At 43.5% G+C, this 21,341-nt stretch overlaps 1 protein-coding gene across 1 annotated transcript; it reads left to right on the top strand.

The window, feature by feature from the left end:
- The first annotated feature begins 2,365 nt into the window (after positions 1–2,365).
- NAPG (NSF attachment protein gamma) lies at positions 2,366–20,441 on the top strand. The gene is made up of 12 exons (XM_068147618.1): positions 2,366–2,486; positions 4,378–4,445; positions 5,712–5,796; positions 7,241–7,258; positions 8,585–8,615; positions 10,084–10,193; positions 10,314–10,380; positions 11,187–11,257; positions 12,780–12,858; positions 13,372–13,451; positions 15,770–15,899; positions 17,493–20,441. Exons 1-12 carry the CDS (start codon positions 2,431–2,433, stop codon positions 17,640–17,642), a joined length of 945 nt encoding a protein of 314 aa, XP_068003719.1. The 5' UTR covers positions 2,366–2,430; the 3' UTR covers positions 17,643–20,441.
- Positions 20,442–21,341: the final 900 nt, after the last annotated feature.

Here is a 21,341-nt window from a genome sequence, read left to right on the forward strand (position 1 = left end):
TATTCACTTTCACATCTTCTGCAGCAAACTCTCCTCCTTTCTCATCCTTGAGCAACTTATTAGAATAAACTTTATTAGAATAAACCAAACCAGGTTGGAAGAGACCTTCAAGATCATCGCGTCCAACCCATCAACCAATCCAACCCACCCAAACAGCTAACCCATGGCACCAAGTACCCCATCAAGTCTCCTCCTGAACACCTCCATACATAGGCTATTTTTCACACAAGCTATTAGCTTCCCTATTATTTTACTCTACTATTCATGCTTATACATAAATATAATAAAGCAAACAAAATATAAACAATAATAGCAAAGGCAAATAATATAGTAAAGAACGTTTTATAATAAAAGAAAACATCCCTCTCATATTCTTATTTAGCCCATCCATACTTCTGCTTTAATCAAAATCATCTAATTCACACAAATTATCACTCCATTCATCACAGAGTAGACGACCTTTAAAGGCCCCTTCCAACCCAAAACAGTGCATGATTCTTTTCAGTGGTACTTAGCAACAGAACAAGGAGTAGTGAGTGCAAACTGAAACACAGGAGGTTCCGTCTGAACAGGACAAAAACCTTCTTTCCTGTGAGGGTGCTGGAGCCCTGGAGCAGGCTCCAAACCTGCCCAGACATTGTGATCCTGGGCAACCTGCTGTGGGTGACCCTGCTTTAGCAGGGGGTTGGGACTGGATGATTCACAGAGGTCCCTTCTAACCTCCCATTATTCCATGATTCTTCAAGGTAGGCACAGACCAACACAGTGACTGAAGGAGCTGGAGCTGCTTAGTTTGAAAAAGAAGAGGCTGCAGGGAGACCCTCATCGCTCTCTACAACTACCTGAAAGGATGTTGTGGAAAGGTTGCTACGTGTCTCTTACCACAGGTAATTAGAATAGAATAGAATAGAATAGAATAGAATAGAATAGAATAGAATAGAATAGAATAGACCAGATCAGGTTGGAAGAGACCTTCAAGATCATCGTGTCCAGCCTATCATCCAACACCACCTAATCAACTAACCCATGCAACCAAGCACCCTGTCAAGTCTCCTCCTGAACACCTCCAGTGATGGTGATTCCACCATCTCCTCAGGCAGTCCATTCCAATGGGCAATCACTCTCTCTGTGTAAAACTTCCTCCTAACCTCCAGCCTGAACCTCCCCTGGCACAGCCTGAGACTGTGTCCTCTTATTCTGGTACTGGCTGCCTGGGAGAACAGACCAACCTCTGCCTGTCTACAACCTCCCTTCAGGTAGTTGTAGAGAGCAATAAGGTCTCCTCAGAGCCTCCTCTTCTCCAGGCTGAGCAATCCCAGCTCCCTCAGCCTCTCTTCATAGGGCTTGTGTTCCAAGCCCCTCACCAACTTCGTTGCCCTTCTCTGGACTCATTCCAGCAAGTCAACCTCCTTCCTAAACTGAGGGGCCCAGAACTGGACACAGGACTCGAGGTGTGGCCTAACCAGTGCAGTGTACAGGGGCACAATGACCTCCCTGCTCCTGCTGGCCACACTGGTCCTGATACAGGCCAGGATGCCATTGGCCCTCTTGGCTGCCTGGGCACACTGCAGGCTCATGTTCAGCCCACCATCAACCAGCACCCCCAGGTCCCTCTCTGCCTGGCTGCTCTCCAGCCACTCTGACCCCAGCCTGTAGCACTGCATGGGGTTGTTGTGGCCAATGTGCAGAACCCGGCACTTGGATGTGTTCAATCTCATGCCGTTGGACTCTGCCCATCTGTCCAGCCTGTCGAGGTCCCTCTGCAGAGCCTCTCTAGCCTCCAGCAGATCAACTCCTGCCCCCAGCTTGGTGTCGTCAGCAAATTTACTGATGATGGACTCAGTGCCCTCATCCAGATCATCAATAAAGATGTTAAAGAGGATGGGAGAGTGATAGAAAGAGAGGGAACAGCCGCAAGCTGCGACTGGGAGGGTTTAGACTGGCATGAGGAATTTTTTCTTTATTTTTTTTTTTTCCAGAGAGTTGTCAGACATTGGAATGGACTGCGCAGGGAGGCGGTTGAGTCGCCAACCCCGGATGTGTTTAGAGATCGTTTAGATGTGGTGCTTGGGAATATGGTTTAGGGGTGAACCTTGCAGAGTAGGGTTATCAGTTGGGCTTGGTGACCCCGAGGGTCTGAACGTTTCTGTGATTCCAACAGCCATTCTCCTGGCAGATAATACCACCCACAGGGCTGCCGGGAAACAGAACCCAAAACCACACCGAAAAACCCAAACAAGACAACTTTCCCTATACTAGTGAAGGCGAGGTCTGCGGCCCCTTTAAGACCCGCCGCCGCCATGTCGGGCGCGTGCGGCGAGCAGAGGCGCATGCGCGGTGCGGCGGCGGCGGGCTCAGCCCCTCCCTGTTGCGTCGCGTCGCGTCGCGTCCCGGAGCGGCAGCGTCCGGCGGACCCGCCGCGCTGGCGAGATGGCGGCGCAGAAGATCAACGAAGCGCTGGAGCACATCGCTAAAGCGGAGAAATAGTGAGTGAAGAGGAGGATGGTCGGAGGGTGAGGGGAAACTGGCGAGCAGGCTCGGTGGCCGCCAGCTCAGCGTCCGGGCTGTCAGGCCCGCCCGGCTCTCCTGCTCCGTGGAAGAATGTTAACCCCGCCTGCTTCAAAGGGGTTCCGTGGAGCCTTCTTCCACGGCCGCCGAGCTCTGGCGCAGTGGGGCGGCAGCTGGGCACCCCCTTCTCACAGTTGGGCCCTATTTGCGCGGGTTTATTGGGAGTTGTAGTTTTGGCTAGTGACTGTGTGGAAGTGGAGGCCTGGGGGAAACTACACTTCCCGTGGTGCGCGGAGCGGAGGGGTGAGGAAGGGGCAGGCTGTGGGGAGGTTGGGGTCTGAGGGGAGGACCGCCTGTGTCAGAGATGGGGGGCAGAGATATGGGGACCGCCTGTGCCAGGCGACGTGACTTGGAGAAAAGCGGAGGGAAGTACTCGTCCGGGGGAGGCTGGCGCGGAGGGAGCAGGAGGATATGGCTTCTTGGTTCTTCTTTTGCCTTAGGGGTCCCTCACTACGGGAGGTGGATGCTAAAGAGCACCTCTATACACAAAACTGAGAGAATAAAGCGGCTCTAAAACTAAAAAGTCGTGTCGGTAAGGCTGTAGGGTTCAGAGGCCTGGAGTTCGAGCTGTTTCTTTAAGGGCCGTGTAGCCTTCATTGCTCAGATGTAACTGCAGAACAATTGCAGTCACTTCTGTCTTTCTGCTAGTGTTAGTGGGAGAAAGAAGCAGGAGAGAAGTGTGGTGGAGATTGTGATATACAAACGAGCTTAACCTTGTTGAGATGGTATGTTTGTTTGTTTCCTGCCTATGAGAAATGTGTGGTTGTTTCTTTTTCAGATGGTTCTTAAAGACCTGTGCTGTCAGTGTCAGTCAGCTTAACATCTACAAATGGTAGTCTTCTGATGAATATTTTATCACTGAATATAACCATTTTGCTGATAAGCCTCAAGTTCACAGGCTACAGTACAGCTGTCATAGAGCTGACTAATCTAAAAGTGCTACCATTTCAGTACCAAAATCATAGATTGAATGCATACATTGTGATAGAGACCTCCTCAGAATAAAAACATCTCTGCTTGAGTTATTCAAATTACTTGACCCTGACCAAAAGTGCTTTTCAGTGGAATTAATTTTAAGCTTATCTTGGAAAGCATTTGAAATACAAAATGCCTAAGCCTCAAATTGTGTGCAGGTTAGAGCATTACATATCTCAGCTCCATGCATTTGAGAGATTGCCTGTGATAAAAATAACACTATGTGAAGGCTTGCTTTAGAGTTGCATACTGTGGATTTCATCCAAGTAAGACAACAAGACCAGCATAGAGTCTGTATACAGCTGGTTTTCCAAATTAAGCATGTCTTGAATCTGAAGTGTCTGCTTAGAACAAATATGATCTCTTGTGGGCATAGAAGTGACACATGAGGCTTTGTCTTGGTAAATCCTCTGTGTATGCAATGAAGAGTCTTTGATAAATCTCAGCAGCAAATAATTGCTATAGAGAGAGCGCTGGAAACTTTGTGATGTGTGCCAAAGTTGTGATGTGTTGTGGCGTTAGAAGTCTTGATACTATCTTGGTGTAGGTGCAAATTTTTCATATCACTGTTGTGAAGAGTCTCTGGGGAGAGTAGAGGTATGTTAATTAGGGTGAGGCAAGTAACTATGGGAGATAATTGCAGTGCTCTAAGCAACTCCTAACAATGCCAGTGTTTATTTTTACGGTGGTGATGTCACGTAGGTAATTACTCCTTTTCAGACGTAATCTGAAGTGTAAAACACATCTGCAAGCTTAACATCCATCTGAGGTGCTTTGAAGGTAAAACATAAAGTCTTTACTAATTGTTAACAGGCCTTTCTTCTTGCATTTCAGTCTGAAAACTGGGTTCTTAAAGTGGAAACCAGATTATGACAGTGCAGCTACTGAATATGGGAAGGCAGGTATGTATGGCTGTAAATATGGCCATATTATGCTTTATGCTTTCAAAGCGTTGCTTAAGTTTAATCCCTGATAACGTTTGACATATTTTGAGCACCTTGCTCTTTCACTAAAACTGTCTTGAAGACAGAGTAAGTTGAAACAACAAACAAAATCATTAGCACAGTAAAATAAATATCAGATTGTACTTAGAGAGCCAGGAGAGTTGTCAAAACAATTTCATTTTGATTTTCACGCTTACACCTTTTACTTTTTACGTTACTATGTGTGATAAAAATAAAGCTTTTCTTCCTTCACTTGTCCACCCCCAAATCCTATGACTTTGCCTACAAACCAGTAATGGTTTGAGCTGATTTAAAAGTCTTTGCTTTTTCATCATCTTCTGAAATGTGTCCTGACAAAGACTGTCTCAGTAAGGCATGCTGCAGGTTGGTTGTTAGCCATAGTAGGGTGTCTTTCCCCTTTCTTTTTTGTTTACACTGCAAGCATCACACTGTAAAATTCTTCCTAGCTGATTCCATTTTGCTCTTGAATTTCCTTATTTAAAAACAAGTAATAATTGGACATTATTAGTAGTAATGTAATATTTAATAATAGTACCTGATTTATTATGAGTTAGTTTTATTAGTAGTAGTAATAGTATTTATTATTAGTATTATATTTATGTTATTGTAGTAATTTATTATGGGTTTTTTTTGCTTCATACTCCAGGCATTTCCACTCATTCATTTAAGCCTGAATAAATAAAAAGAAAATAGAACCTTGGAGGAGCAACTGGATCATTTCTCAACTAAAATTCATTTTATATCCTACTTTAAAATCCCTATCAGTCTAATGAAGCTAGAAATAAATATTTATGCCCTGCAGTGGTTGTGTTGAGTAGATTGTCACAGATATGTGCTGGTGATGGTACCCATCTATTCCTGCCATTCTGAGTTGATATAACCTCTAATGATGAAAGCTTTGTACATGTGCATTCCTGTCACTAAAGTACAGAATGGGTGAGTTCCAAAATGCAGCTAAAAACATCCTGCACAGCGTATGGTACAATGATGGTATGGAAGTAGAGTTGATAAATGTTTTTAATGGTAGCTAACTAAGGAAGCAAGGAGGACTGCCACGGGATTGTTAAGAGCAGCTTCATAAGCTGGAACCATTTATTTGAAGAGCCTGTTTGCATCTTGAGGTGGCTAAAACCTTGAGCAGGGGTGGTGATAAAAAGAATAAAAGTCAAGCTGTAAATAAGAACTTTGTTTGATTTCTTGCAGCTGTTGCTTTTAAGAATGCCAAGCAGTTTGACCAGGCAAGGGAAGCCTGTTTGCGGGAAGCTGAGGCACATGAAAACAACAAAGCGTATCTTTTCTTTGATTGTTCTTCTCTTCTACAAGAAGCTGACTAGTTGCTGCTTAGAGTGGTGTAATGGGGTTGGTAGAAGATACCTTTCATGTAGAAGATGTATTAATATATTTGTGCATTTTGTCAGTCTAACAAAGCTGTCTTGTACAAAGCCTTTCATAAAATCATCACAGTATCACAGTCTAACTTAGGTTGGAAAGGACCTCGAGGATCATCGAGTCCAACCTATCAACACAGATCCCATGACTAGACCATGGCACCAAGTGCCACATCCAGTCTCCTCTTGAACGTCTCCAGGGATGGTGACTCAACCACCTCCCTGGGCAGCACATTCCAATGACGAATGACTCGCTTGGTGAAGAACTTCCTCCTCACCTCGAGTCTAAACCTCCCCTGGTGCAGCTTGAGACTGTGTCCCCTTGTTCTGGTGCTGGTTGCCTGGGAGAAGAGACCAACCCCTTCCCAGCCACAACCACCCCTCTGGTAGTTGTAGAGGGCAATGAGGTCACCCCTGAGCCTCCTCTTCTCCAGGCTAAACAATCCCAGCTCCCTCAGCCTCTCCTCATAGCCATCTCCTCATAGACTGGTTTGAATTGGGAGGGACCTTTAAAGGTCATCTCGACCAACCGCCCTGCACTGAGCAGGGACATATTCAACTAGAACAGGTTGCTCAGAGCCCTCTCTGACCTGACCTGGAATGGTTACAGGGATGGGGCTTCTACCACCTTTGGGCAGCCTGGGCCAGTGTTTTATCACCCTCAGGGTAAAAAATTCTTCCTTGTATTTAGTCTAAATCATCTCTCTTTTTTGATTAAAACCATCACCCTGTGTCCTGTTGCAACTAAAAAGATTGTCCCCATATTTCTACCCCCTTGAAGTACTGGAAGGCCACAATAAAGTCTCACTGTAGCCTTCTCTTCTCCAGGCTGAACAGCTCTCAGCTTGTCTCAGCTGCACACAGCATTTCTGTGTATTCTGAGTGTGAAAACAAAAGAACTCTTTCAGTTAGGAAGTCCACGTTGATCCCACTAATACCTTGTCTGATAAGATGCTGACCAGTGCCTTCTCAGGCACTGCTCTCAGGTACTGCTTCAAAAATTACTCTAATAAATATCTACAAATGGATTGTATAAACTAAATGCAGCTCTGACATTGTTATAGTACTTAGAGTATTTAGGAACCAAGACCCTATTTTAAATAGAACCTATTTTAAATAAATTTGGGGTTTATACCTTTACATGCAGTTATGCTGTGATGTGTTGCATTTATTCTGTCCTTGAAAGCATTTATTTTTTGACACCTTGCCTACAAATGTAGTAGATTTTTCTTGCCTGTAAGGGATTCCTTGCTTTGAAACTTGTATAAGATTTTGTACACTAATAGTTTTTCTCTGTTGTATTTTTGCGGCTTTTGTCCTTGACTTTGACCATCTTACTTCCAGTCTCTTCCATGCAGCTAAGTAAGTACAGAAGCACTGAGTAATCTGAAACAAATTTTCTAACCTGTGGTACAAGCATGAACTCTCTTTTTGATCTCACTGTGGTAAATCAGTCATTAAGGTTGGAGAAGACCTCCACAATCCTCGAGTTTAACCATTAATGTAGAACTGCTAAGTCACCGCTAAACCACAGCCCTCAGCACCACATCTTTGAAGTACCTCCAGGGATGGTGACCACTGTTTCATTGAAGAAATTTTTCCTAATGTGCAACCTAAACCTCCCCGGTACGGTTCGAGGCCATTTCCTCTTTTCCTGTTATTTGAGAGAAGAGACCACTACCCATGTCAATACAACCTCTACAGCCTCTCCAGGATAAACAACACCAGCTCCCTCAGCTACTCCTCACAAGACATATGCTCTAGACCCTTCACCAGTTTCATTGCCCTTCTCTGGACATTGTCTAGCACCTCAGTGTCTTTGTAGTGAAGGACCCAAAAGTGAACTGAGTATCTGAAGTGTGGCCTCACTAGTGCTGAGTACAGGGGGATGGTCCCTTCCTTAGTCCTGCTGGCTGCACTACTGTTTATACAGGCCAGGATGCTGTTGGCCTTCTTGGACCCCTGGGGACACACTGGCTTATATTCAGCCAGCTGCTGACCAACACCCCAGGTCTTTACTGGGCAACTTCCCAGCTGCTCTGCTCCAAGCCTAGAGCATTCATCAGTTTGTTGTGATGCAGTTACAGGACCTCACACATAGCCTTGTTGCACCTCACATAACCGACCTCAGTCTGTTGATTCAGCCTTTCTAATCCCCACTCTAGAGCCTTCCTACCCTTGAGCAGATCAACACTTCCATTTGATGTGGATAAAAATTTTATGGTTCAAGCAGTTTCAGTCTTTCAAAATCACTTTAATGGAAGTGCAGGCTGGGAAAGTCTGAAAACTTGCAGTGACTATCTGATTAAATTATTTTGACCTCTTTTGATTGAGATATAGATATATATATATATATATTTTGGGTGAGCTTTTTTGCCATTTTGAAATCCTATACTGTTGAGAATGTTTTGAATTAAAGAGTCCCTCAAGCAGATGGTGCCAATCTGAATCATTGCCTGAAAGTCAGATCACAAGAAGTGATTTCTGCTGAGGAGTGTGTGGTGGAGGCATTTCATTTATGAAGATAATGGCACACCTGCAGTGTCATTAAATACAACAATTGAAACATCTTCAAAGCATTAAATATTAACAGTGGATCACTGATAGCTGATGCATGTTAACTTTTTCTGTGTGTCTACAGCTTGCTGAAATACCCTGTAGTTAAGTATTTTTTTTTCCTCTTTGCAGAGCTTATGAACAAGCTGGCATGATGCTAAAGGTATTTTCATTTATTAGTGTTTATTAAAACCTTCTGGTTTATAGTGAAGAATATTGTGCACTGAACCAATTGACACTATGTGAAGCCAAATCCATATACAAGTGATACTTTTCTGTTGACTCATAGTTCTCACCAAAAGTCTCAGTAGATTGAGAAAATTACTTTTGTAACTGGAAGGGTGGAAAGAAGGTTTTCCTTTTGTAGAAGGAAAGGTGAGTGTCTCATATCAGAGGGTAATGAAGAAGTGGTGTTGCTTCTGCTCTAAACTACCACAAATTCAATCCTTGCCTGAATGTTTGGTACTTAAAAGTGGATTTTATGGAGTTGATGGTCAAACTTTCACTAGTTGTATGAATAAAAATAAGAATCTTAATAAACAGATTCACAGAATGGTTTGGGTTGGAAGGGACCTTAATCACCATCTAGTTCCAACCCCCCTGCCCTTGGCAGGGACACCTCCTACTAGACGAAGTTGCTTAAGGCCACATCCAACCTGGCTTTGAACACTTTCAGGTTGAAGCCCCCACAGCTTCTTGGGGCAGCCTGTTCTAGTGTCTAGCTACCCTCATGGGGAAGAATTTCTTTTTAATGTCTAATCTGAATCCAGTTTGAAGCCTGTCACTACATGCCCAGGTAAAAAGCACCTCTCCAGCCATCCTGTAGGCCCCCCTTCAAATACTGGAAGACTGCTCTAAGATTTCCTTGGAGCTCTTTCTTCTCTAGGTTGAACAACCCTGACTCATTCAGACTGTCTTCATGGCCCTTCTCTGGACCCACTCTAACAGGGCCATGTCCTCCTTGCCTTGGGAACTCCAGAGCTGGACAGAGTACTCCAGATAGGGTCTCATGGTCTCATGATAGTGGAGAAGAGGGAGAGAATCCCTTCCCTCAACCTGCTGGCCATGTTGCTTTGAGTGCAGCCCAGGACACAATTTGCCTTCTGGGCTGCAAGCACACATTTCTGGCTTCTTATCAAGCAGAACCCCCAAGTCCTTCTCCTCAGCACTGTTCTACACCTAACTTGATTTTGTGCATAAGGTTGCCCCAACCCAGATGCAGAACCTTACACTTGCCTTTGTTGAACTTCATGAGGTTGACCTTGGCCCACCTCTGAAGCTTGTCTAGGTCCCTGGACATCCTTCCCCTTCAGTGTGTCAACTGCACCATGCAGTTTGGTGTCATCAGCAAACTTGCTGAGGGATCCCTCTCTCCATGTCTCCAGCGAAGATGTTAAAGAGCACTGATCCCAATGCCCACCTCTGAGGAGCAGTCTTCATCATTGGTCTCTGCTTAGACATCAAGCCATTGACCATCTCGGTTTGAGTGTGATAGTCAAGTCAGTTAGTTACATATAAGGTTATACTTTTTTATTAAATAAGGAATCTTCCTAAATAAGTTTGCTTTGCTTTGTTTCATTGCACAAAGAACAACCCCTGACAGCAGGGTCCCTCTGACTGTTGCTTTGCAGGAGATGGGCAGACTCCCTGAAGCAGTTCAGCTGATTGAGAAAGCCAGCATGATGTACCTGGAGAACGGGACACCAGACACAGCAGCTATTGCACTGGAACGTGCTGGAAAGTAAGGCTGTGATACTGGTGGTACAGGGCATGGATATCATTGGTATTCTTTATCATCTTTTTGATGCTTTTAGGGTAAAAATATTTTAATCTGAAGGGAAATGGTTAATGTTTCTTACAGGTTAATAGAAAATGTGAACCCAGAGAAAGCTGTGCAGCTCTACCAGCAAGCAGCATCAGTATTTGAAGTAAGTGGAGTTTTATTGGTTTGGGGGTTTGAGGATGTTTTGTCATTTTGTGTGGTTTTTTCCCACCAGCAACGAACTTCCCAGTCCCTGAAAGTATAAAAAAATGAATGAATTGGTGTTTAGAGTCAACTATGAAGTTAAGAAAAAGCCTAAGATTAGGTTCTAAATGATTTTTCCTTCCCTTCACCTCAGTGGCTGCTGAACATGGCTGCTGTTGAGTCATGGAGCCTAAAATAAATTGAAATCCTTGAAGGCACAGAGGAGTTTTCTTGTTGTTCTACCCAGTGGCTGACCTGAACTAATGAAGCTGATAGTTTTTATGCTGTAGAGGAGGAAATAATATTAATTAAGAATCAGTTTGCTTTGCCTTTTTCTCTGTCTGGGACTTGACTGAATTTTGTGTGTTGTCAAGTGTTCAGCCTCTTCTTGGGCAGCCCAGAGGGCAAAACCACAGCACTGCTGTTGAGTCTTGGAGACAAAACCAGGTTGAAATCCTTGAAGATATAGAAGAGAAGTTTTCTTGATGCTCTGCCCATCCCATGAGCAGATGATTAGCCTTTTTTGCAACTGCTTTTGGCAGACGTATCATCACTTGCCACGTGTTCTGTACTAGTGTGGATGTTACTTTGCTCAGGAGATCCATACGGCAGCATCAGTACTCATCCTTTCTCCTTCGAGTGTGTGAACTGCTGACAAAATACTTAACAGTTGTTCTTTTCCAGGCAAAACACTTAGATTAAGTTGTAGTGGTCTTAATTTGATGCAAATGAAATAGGAATGCATGAATTCTTGTTGTTCTCCTCCAGAACGAAGAACGTTTACGGCAAGCATTAGAAATGTTGGGGAAGGCATCAAGACTTCTAGTCAGAGGGCGCAGGTATAGCTTTATGCCTCTTTTTAGCTGTAATTGAAGCTTTATTAGTGATTTTCAGTATTTTTTCTCTTGCTGTTGAGGGGTTTGTACACTGTTACTTAATTCTTCTTCATGACGCTCAAGCTATAGCTCAGTTTCCATGGTATGCATCACGTTCATCCGGGAACCACCTGTTCTGCATTCTAAGATGGGAGAACATGGCCTTTAAAGCTTTGATTCCATTCTTTGTTGAATAACTAGAAGGCACATACACCACTTTTCATTAATTCTTAAACTACTTCAAGATTTATTATTGTCTTCCAGCACTAATATTTAGGAACTATTTGGAACTCTTCTATAGCTGTGGAATATAAACCGGAGGACTTAGGTGACTAACCTGAGGAAAGGAATCTGTTTGCAGCAGATTCTGTCTTCTTGAAGAGTGTATCTTGGAGTCTCAATGTCAGTTTAGTTTAATTGTTGATTGCTTGAACCAAGCTTGACCTGCAGTTCAGCTTAGACTTCCTTCACTGAAATACGTAGACCCTTGAAGGAATCGTCTGAGTTTCTTACTCTGCTTTTAAGACACTATTTCACTCCGGCATTGGGCTCAGGAAAGGAAATGTACCAAGTAACTTGCAAGTGTTTCTGTGAAAGCAAGTCAGCATTGCTTCTCAACATCTGAAAGATGCAGTTGCTCTGCTGCTCTGTAGCTCACATCCTGTTGCTAATTTCTGGAAGTTTAATGGGATGCTTAAAAGAGTATCCAAGCTCCAAAGCAATTACTGTGACTTAATTAAGGGACTGGAGCATGTGCCTTGTGAGGAAAGACCTGGGGCTTCTTAGTCTGGAGAGGAGAAGACTGAGAGGGGATTTAATAAATGTATACAAATACCTGAGAGCTGGGTATCAAGAAGGGAGGGAGAGCCTCTGCTCACTTGCACACTGTGATAGGATAGGCACCAATGGATGGAAACTACAATGCAGGAAGTTCCACCCCAACGTGAGGAAAAACTTCTTTACTGTAAGGGTCTCAGAGCACTGTAACAGGCTCCCCAGAGAGGTTGTGGAGTCTCCTTCTGTGGAGACTTTCAAGACCCATCTGGATGTGTTCCTGTGCAACCTGCACTAGATTATATAGTCCTGCTCTGGCAAGGGAGTTGGACTCAATGATCTCCAGAGGTCCCTTCTGACCCCTAACATCCTGTGATTGTGTAATAGTGATAGTTTATGGATATCAGACTTGCTGATGGCTTGTAGTAACCTGATGGCATAGAGAAATCTATTAGGGTGTGTAACAAGGCATGTATCTTGTGCAGTGTTACGAAAAATGAGGTTTCTCTGAATGAACACCAGAGATGATCTTTAGCAAAAGCAATTACTCATACAAAAGCAATTACTATGTATTTGTTTATCTACTCTGTTAGTAACATCTACTGCTGATACTTAGTTGTATTATTTTCATCCTAGTAGACTTGTCAGTGTGTTATACACTTCTGTTGCACTGTGTTCCTGACACTGATGCTCCTAACTGCTTGCTTTTTAGGTTAGATGAGGCTGCCTTGTCTCTTCAAAAGGAAAAAAGTATTTATAAAGAAATTGAGAACTATCCAACATGCTATAAGGTAAGTTCTATCAAAATACAATTTCTGATAGTGTGTTTGAGGTTTTTCTGGGTAACTAATATCAGCTGACATCTGACTGGCAATACCCCTCTTGATTGAGAGAGGGGTTTATTGCTCAGTGATGAGAATTTGATGTAGTGATTTCCCCAACCTCTTAACTATGCTTTTTTTTTTTTTTTCACACTACTAGAATGTTGAAAGTAAGATGCTTTTATCTACAGAAGCTGTCAAACCCAACAAACACATCAAAAATAAAGGTGTTTTCAAACATAACAAGCCACAAAACCTGTTAGTGGGTGCAACAGATCATTGCAATTGTTATAGGAAACATGCCAGCTGAGGGGATGGCTTATAGCTTCTCAACATATTGTTTTGCCTCTTTTTTGGCAGTATCTTAGAACCACTGTGACCTTTTTCACACTAAATATCAGTGTTTTTCTTATATTTTACTGTTAATTTCCAAAGAATCATCACATTTGGGTCTTTCTTTGTTGTTGTTTTATTTCTTTTTAGAAAACTATTGCTCAAGTCTTAGTTCATCTTCACAGAAACGATTATGTTGCTGCAGAAAGATGTGTGAGGGAAAGCTACAGGTAAGTCTGTATCATCTTCCTGGGCTGCATCAGAAGTGTGGCTAGCAGGTCGAGGGAGGTGATCCTCCCCCTCTACTCAGCCCTGGTGAGACCCCACCTAGAGTACTGTGTCCAGTTCTGGAGCCCCTATTACAAGAGGGATGTGGAGGTGCTGGAGCGTGTCCAGAGAAGGGCCACAAGGAGAGGGCTGGAGCACCTCTCCTGTGAGGACAGACTGAAGGAGTTGGGGCTGTTCAGTCTGCAGAAGAGAAGGCTCCCAGGTGACCTAATTGTGGCCTTCCAGTATCTGAAAGGGGCCTACAGGAAGGCTGGGGAAGGACTTCTCAGGATCTCAGGTAGTGATAGGACTAGGGGGAATGGCATGAAGCTGGATGTGGGGAGATTCAGGCTAGATGTGAGGAGGAGGTTCTTCCCCATGAGAGTGGTGAAGCCCTGGAATGGGTTGTCCAGGGAGGTGGTCGAGGCCCCGTCCCTGGGGGTGTTTAAGAGCAGGCTGGCTGAGGCTCTGTCCAGCCTGATGTAGTGTGGGGTGTCCCTGCCCATGGCAGGGGGGTTGGAACTGGATGATCCTTGTGGTCCCTTCCAACCCTGAATGATACTATGATACTATGAATTTCAGACTGTTCTTAGGAAAGAGCAAGGAAAACACTGTCAAAAAATTTTAAGCCTGTTCTGTTGCCTTACAGCATAATAATAGCATTCCCTGGTATGTGGCTGTCAGGAATTTTTCTCACTCTTCACAGACTTAGCTGTAATTACCATGGTGATTCTTCTTAATGAAGCTAAAATAAAAAATTAGTCATCAAGAAGCAGTCATGTGCCACAGGTGAAGTGAGAGGGAGATTGAAAATTCTTCCTGCTTTATTTTCATCATGCAAGGATGAGGAGAATACTGTTCTGGCTGGGATTCTTCCCTGAGTGATCCTTTGGGTCATGTCTTTTTCAAAGGGAACACAGGTTAATTGGCTATTTTAAACATGATTAAGATTAAAAATAGATATTTCTGGGTGGTGCTAACTGAATTCTAAGTTTTTCTTTTTTCAATTTTTTTTTTGCCATGTTATGTGTGGAGACCCTTAAAATGCTGAGATTCTGACTTGTCATGACAGTAAAGGCAGTTCAAACTATCTAGTGTGGTGATTAGACTGAGAGAAAGATTTATGTGCCTCGCAGCTGCTTCTCGGTAGACTTGTTCTCCAGACCCTTCACCAGCTTCATTTGTTCTTCTCTGGACATGCTCCAGCACCTCAGTGTCCTTCTTGTAGGGAGGGCTCTAAAACTGATCCCAGTATTTGAGGTGCACCTCACCAGTGCCAAGTACAGGGAGAGGATGACTTCTCTGGTCCTGCTGGTTACGTTATTGATGGTCCAAGCCAGAATGCTGTTTGCCACCTTGGCCACCTGGTCATGTGCTGGCTCATATTCAACCTGCTGTGAACCAACAGCCCCAAGGCCTTTTCTGCTGGGCAACTTTCCAGCCTCTCTCCCCCCAGCCCGGAGTGTTCATGGCATTGTGACTCAAATGCAGGACCAAGCACTTGACCTTGTTTAATCTCATCTAACTGGCCTTGGCCCATTGACCCAGCCTTTCCAGATTCCTCTCTAGAGAGTCCCTCCCTACCTTCAAGCAGATCAAGGCCCCTGCCCAATTTGGTGTCATCTGTGCCCAAACTTACTGTCCCCTCTTCCAGCTTACTGACGAAGATATGAAAGAGGACTGGCTCCAGAACTGAGCCCTGGGGAACACCACTAGTAACCAGCTGCCAACTAGATTTAAATCTGTTCCCCACCACTCTTTGGGCCCAGCCATCCAGCCAGGTTTTTTTTTACCCAGCAAAGCATCTACTCATCCAAGCCATGAGCCAAAAGTTTGATTTTATTTGATCCATATGCCAAGAGAAATCTTAGTGCTTGCAGACAGTTTTGTGGAACAAGCAGTCTATTGGATTCTTAGAAGCTGATTGCTCTTCTGCTCTTAATGAGCAGCATTTAAACATAGAATAGCTGAGGGTCAGGTAGATTGCAGTTTTAGGAGGAAACTGCCTCGAGTTGCACCAGGGAAGGTTTGGATTGGACATTAGGAAAAAAAGTTTCCCCAAAAGGATTGACAATCCCTGGAACAGGCTGCCCGGGAAAGTGGTGGAGTCATTATTCCTGGAGGCATTTAAAATCCCTGTAGATGTAGTGCTGGGTGATGTAGGTTAGTGGTGACCTGGCAGTGCTGGGTTAATGGCTGGACTTGATGATCTCAAAAGTCTCTTCCAACCATAACAGTTTTGTTGCTGAAATGCCCTAAATGAACTCTTCATTTCCTTCAGTATACCAGGATTTAATGGGAGTGAAGACTGTGCAGCACTGGAGCAACTTTTAGAAGGGTATGACCAGCAAGATCAGGATCAAGTTTCTGAAGTCTGCAATTTGCCACTCTTCAAGTACATGGACAATGATGTAAGTAGGAATTTCCTTCTCTTTGTTCAGGCTGGGTTTTCTTTTTTTTCCCCTAGTAGAGGGACTGGAGCATCTCTCTTATGAGGAGAGGCTGAGACACCTGGAAAAGAGAAGACTGAGAGGGGGATCTTAATATTTATCAACACCTGAAGGGTGAGTGTCAAGAAGAAGGTGCTAGTCTCTTTTTAGTGGTGTCCTGTGATAGGACAATGGGCTATGGATACAAACTAGAACACAGAAAGTTCCAGCTCAACGTGAGGAAAAACTTTACTGTAAGGTTGATGGAGCCTTGGCATAGGCTGCCCAGGGAGTTTGTGGAATTTCTTTGTCCAGAGACCCATCTGGATGCACTCCTGTGTGACCTGCCCTAGTTGGTCCTGCTTTGGCAGGGGGGTTGGACTCAATCTTCAGGGGTCCCTTTCGACCTCTACCATTCTGCAATTCTGTGATATTTTATTTTTACAAAAGTAGTTCCCTCTCTTTTTTCCTCTTTTGAAATTGTACTTTTAAGATGTAGAAAGGTGTGAAGTGAAGGAGCCATTCATCCCCACTGAACTTTGTAATAATACTGACTGATTTTCCTTTCTTGCTACTCTAGTAGTTGAACTACTCTCCTCTGCTGAGACCCCACCTGCAGTGCTGTGTCCAGCTCTGGAGTCACAACACAGGAGAGATGTGGACCTGTTAGAGTGGGTCCAGAGGAGGCCGCTAAGTGATGTGAGGGCTGGAACTCCTGCTGTGAGAACAGGCTGAGAGGTGGGGTCGTTCAGCCTGGAGAAGAGAAGGTTCTGGGGAGACCTTCTTGTGGACTTTGAGTACTAAAAGGGGGCCCAGAAGAAAGATGGGTGTGATCTTTTAGCAGAGCAAGGGGTGATGGCTTGAAACTAAAAAGGGAGATTTAGACTAAGTAGAAGGAAGAAAAGTTTCACACTGAGGGTGATGAAACATTGGCCCAGGTCGTGCAGAGAGGTGGTAGACGCCCCATGCCTGGAAACCTTTATTACAGGTTGAGTTGGACTGGGCTCTGTGCAATGTGGTGCAGTTGAAGATGTCTCTGCTTGTTTCAGGGAGGTTGAACTAGACAACCACTATGTTTCTATGAATAGTAAAAACTAAGGTGCTAGTCTTACTCAAAAACAGTTGTAAGACTTTCTACATGAAGTACTACTGGATAATGCCTGCAGAGCTACATGCTGAAACTTTTTTTTACCTAAAGTTTCAGCCCAAGCTGTACCACCCAAGCTATATGATGTAGCCAAATTATTCTGTAGTGAGCTGGATCAATACAGATCTCACATCCCATTCTCAGAGTGTTTTGAGGTTGGTTGACTTTTTTTCTCTGTTAGTTTTATTCTAAGCTGGAAGAAGACCTTCTGAAAGCAGCATCACGCTCTTGTCTGTCCTGAATCTTACCTGCTTCTCTGTTGTGAGCTTTGGTCAATTCTGTGTCACTGCCCTCAGCAGAGGGGTTGGAACTGGGTGATCTTTAATGTCCCTTCCGGCCCAAACCACTCTGTAATGCTGTACAGTATAGGTCAATGAACTTTCACTGCCGTAATGGTGCAGCGATTAACCTTGCCTTCTTGTTGCCAGTATGCCAAGCTTGGTCTTACCTTGGTGGTCCCCGGAGGTGGAATCAAGAAGAAGTCACCAAATGCTGCACAAGACAAAGCCAGAGGACCAGCTGCAGCAGGCTCTCATGCTGATGAGGAAGAGGATGAATATTCTGGTGGACTGTGCTAGCTACAGAGGTTGTCTTAAATACATGACTTATTTGTGATGCTGAGCATATCCAAAGGTACCTGATTTACCACAGCTTCATTGCAATTGTGATGTGGGAATGCTGATCTTAACTTGGCAGCTTCTGGGTACAGTACAGGAAAATAAAAGGCATGATTGTACCTATCATCTCAAAAACATCTTTGGACTTTATTCCTTACCTGGTAGGAGCTTCCTCAGGGCCCTGCTTTTAGTTTATAGTTAAAGAAAAAAGAAAAAAGAGAGAAATCCTTACTAAAAGCTCAGTAGAAGAGAGACCTAAACCCCTGAAACACTGGAGTAGGGAGAGTAGTATGACATTTAGTTGCTGGATGTCAACAGCTGATGCTTTTTGGTCCCAGTAATATGTTGGGGATTGTTTTTAGTTAAGTAGATGATGATTTAGGTATTTATCTCCTGCTTAACACCACTTAAGACAGACTTTGCCAGACTGGATTTTTCCACTTACTTCAAGCACTAGAGGGACTGTCCATTTTATTCCCAACATATTTTTACTCCATTGTGGAATCTCATTTTAATCTTTCATTATTTTACAAGCAATATCCATGCAGGTATGGAAAACACTAAGCCAAGTAGTCTTGCAAGCCTACAAGTAGACACACATCTTTCATCTTAAGAACTTCATTGACCTGAAGTTTTTGGAAATAACCTTTTTGAGTGGTGTTTCTGGAGGGTGCCATAACCAAAAAAGAAGAAAAATGAGGGGGGGCAGGTGATGTGCATTGAATGTAAAGCTCTGAAGACAATGTTTAACCAAAACTTAGGTGGCATGGTTCAATGGTAGTGACTCCATGACTGTTCTAGGTGTTCACTTAGTAAGCGTGTTATTTACTAATCATTATTTACTACTGAGACATTTCATTCTCAAAACAGAACAGCTCTCTTCTACAAAAGACATTTTCCAGACTAGCTCAGAATCCAAAATGCCCAAATTGTTAATACATCATCTCTATTTTTTATTTGTCTTCCACTCATAATGTGTTTTGCAGTGTCTTAAATTCTGTTTGGCCACTTTATGCTTAAAATTTGGCCACCCTGGAAGTCATACTTGTGGTCTCTTTCTTCAGAAGGACCAAATCAAGATCTGTACTAGGGCAAGTTCCTGCACATGATTTGTGATACTCAAAGTTCAATCAACAGTAGGTCAAAAGCACAGTGATGATAGAGTTTCTGCCCTATTAAGGAGCTGGATGTCTTCCAAGAGTAACAAGCATGTGTCTGATGTAAAGGTGAGCTCTGACATCAGTGTGTCTGACAACTGTGATGAAGGTGAGCTTGTAGAGGGTTGCTGTCCTTGGGGTGAGTAGCACTTGGTGGAGTTGTGATGGCTACACAAGCTACCTGCAGTAATTGCAGGCAGGGCTGCTGTCAGTCACGTTCAGTGGGTGTTAAAAAAGTAGTTTTGTCTCCTTGTATCCTATATTAATTATGATCATAATGGGTTTAAAAGCTATCTGAAATTACACCTGGAGTTCTTTGCTGTCTGACAGGCAATTTCCCTGTGGTGTTATTGGTATGTAGAGAAGTTTTTGCTCTTCTGTAAACCAATCTAAATGACATTTTGGGAGTTGAGTTGCTCTTTTCTGATCACAATGTACATCAAAGATGGTTGTGAAGAGTTTTGTGTAACTTATTTTTCCACTGTTGGAGCAATCCTCACTTTCTGCCTTAGGGATTTATCCATGAAGGTGACCATGCACTTTTTGATCACAAGTAGAAAAAAAACACACACATAGGAGCACTGGGAGGGGCACTGAGTAATATTCTTCAGGCTTTCCTTGATGCTTCCAAATCTAAAATCAGTTCTGTTGAATGGTCCCAAGGAGTCTTATTTTTTTGTGTGTGAAGTTGTGTATAGTTGACACCGTGACATGCAGGAGAAACAAAAGTGGGAGCTTTGCATGTGAAAAAGTTGCAGACTTCATTTAAATTGTGTTTGTAACACTAACAGGCCATTAAAATAAAAGTGAAAACCTATATGTGAGATCCTTGAAGAATATTTCTTATATTGCCAAAAAAACAGATTTGCAAGGTTGTCTTCCCACTCCTCCAGTTTGTTGGTTTGGGTTTTTTTTTCTCTCTTTTCCCTGTGTCAAATGTGGAAAACATGAGGCAAAAGTAACTTCTACCAATCAGGTTAAGCTGCCATTGAATTGGAATCTTGACTCTTAGGAGCAGAGTCTTAACCTTCAATTGCAATGTTGCTGCAAAGACCAAATCTGCCGAAATAGAAGTGTCTGAGAAATAAGATGGTCTATTTTATATAACTTATTCTCCTATTTTAGGCAATGAAAGTGTAATAGGAATGTTAACTGCCTTTTAGTAGATGTTTAGCTGTAGAAGAAGCTGTCTGTATATTATGTGTTTAGTGTTTGTTTCTCTTTCTCAAAGCAATTTGCACACATGTAAATATCATGTAAGTGATTTAAAGTGGAGAAGATGCCATTGACAAACAAGAGAGTCTCCAAATCCAGTGTTGGCTGTAAAAAAAATGAATTGTGCATGAAGGCTGAGAGATGGTCAGTGCAATGTATGATGTCAAATCAGAACTTGATTTTATCTAAATTACCTGTAACTTAAGACTCAATATGCCCAAGTGCAGTGTGAAACCTGTGCTCTATTTGTCCTTTTCCCGAATCCGCGGTGTATTAGAGTACAAAATGTGTTTGTAACAGCTCTACAAGATGCTGCCTCTCAAGAAGGGGCTTTATGTTTCACCAACATGAGAAATAAAACTTGAAATGAACATCCTTGGGTTAGATTTTCCTGTTGTCAACCAGATCCTGCTGAGCAGTATCATTTGAAAGTTAATATTTGTCATCCAAAGCAGATTTTTTTGTGTGACTGTCTGCAGGTCTTGGCACCAGGAGTTGCAGGTATGTTGTATTGTCATAGGTAGAGTGTGGTAGAGCAAAAGTCTTGTATGCAGTGGCAGAGGGAACTGGGGTTCAGCTTGGAGAAAAGGAGGATGAGGGGAGACCTCCCTCTCTACAACTCCCTGAGAGGAGCTTGGAGCAAGGTGGGGGTTGGTCTCTTCTCCCAAGGAATACATGAGCAATGTGGTCTAGTGGAAGGAGTCCCTGCCCATGGCAGTGGGGGCTGGAACTAGATGATCTTTAAGGTCCCTTCCAACCCAAACCATTCTATGATGACAAGAGGAAATGGGCTCAAGTTATGCCAAGTGGAGGGTTCCCAGGGTTCCCAGACCCTGGAACAGTGTGCCTAGGTGGAGTCTAGACCCCAGACCAGAAGGGTTCCCAGACTCTGGAACAGTGTGCCTAGATGGAGTCTCCATCCCTGAAGGAATTTCAAAGATGTGTAGGTGTGGTGCTGAGGGACATAGTTAGTGGTGACCTGAGAGTGCTGGGTTAATGGTTAGACTTGATCTTAAAGTTTCCTTCCTACTGAAAGCAATTTTATGATCAAGGACCAAGTCTTGGGATCCTGCTGGCTGAGGTTTAAATCTTGAGAGTTAGTGGTGTCCAATCTTTGTAGTTTATTCAGTAGATGTGCTTGCAGCCTATTTAATTTATCTTGTTGGTTTTATTTTTCTAACTGACCTTTCGGTACCTTCCTGCTGGCTTTCATTATCTGAGATGACAACATTGTCTTTGAGGGCTCTGGCCACATGGAGTGAAAGGTATGTGTGTGTTTTGCCTCTCT

Source organism: Melanerpes formicivorus, unplaced genomic scaffold (genome assembly GCF_026170545.1).
Source record: "Melanerpes formicivorus ecotype bairdi unplaced genomic scaffold, bMelFor1.0.p_v2 SCAF_15, whole genome shotgun sequence".
Lineage (NCBI taxonomy): Eukaryota > Metazoa > Chordata > Aves > Piciformes > Picidae > Melanerpes > Melanerpes formicivorus.

Bases quoted from the DNA above. Each gene is read 5' to 3' on its own strand.
- NAPG (XM_068147618.1), top strand. From the start codon at position 2,431: ATGGCGGCGCAGAAGATCAACGAAGCGCTGGAGCACATCGCTAAAGCG. The intron at 2,487-4,377 runs GTGAGTGAAGAG...CTTGCATTTCAG, and splicing joins ATCGCTAAAGCGGAGAAATA to TCTGAAAACTGGGTTCTTAA. The intron at 10,194-10,313 runs GTAAGGCTGTGA...TGTTTCTTACAG, and splicing joins GCACTGGAACGTGCTGGAAA to GTTAATAGAAAATGTGAACC.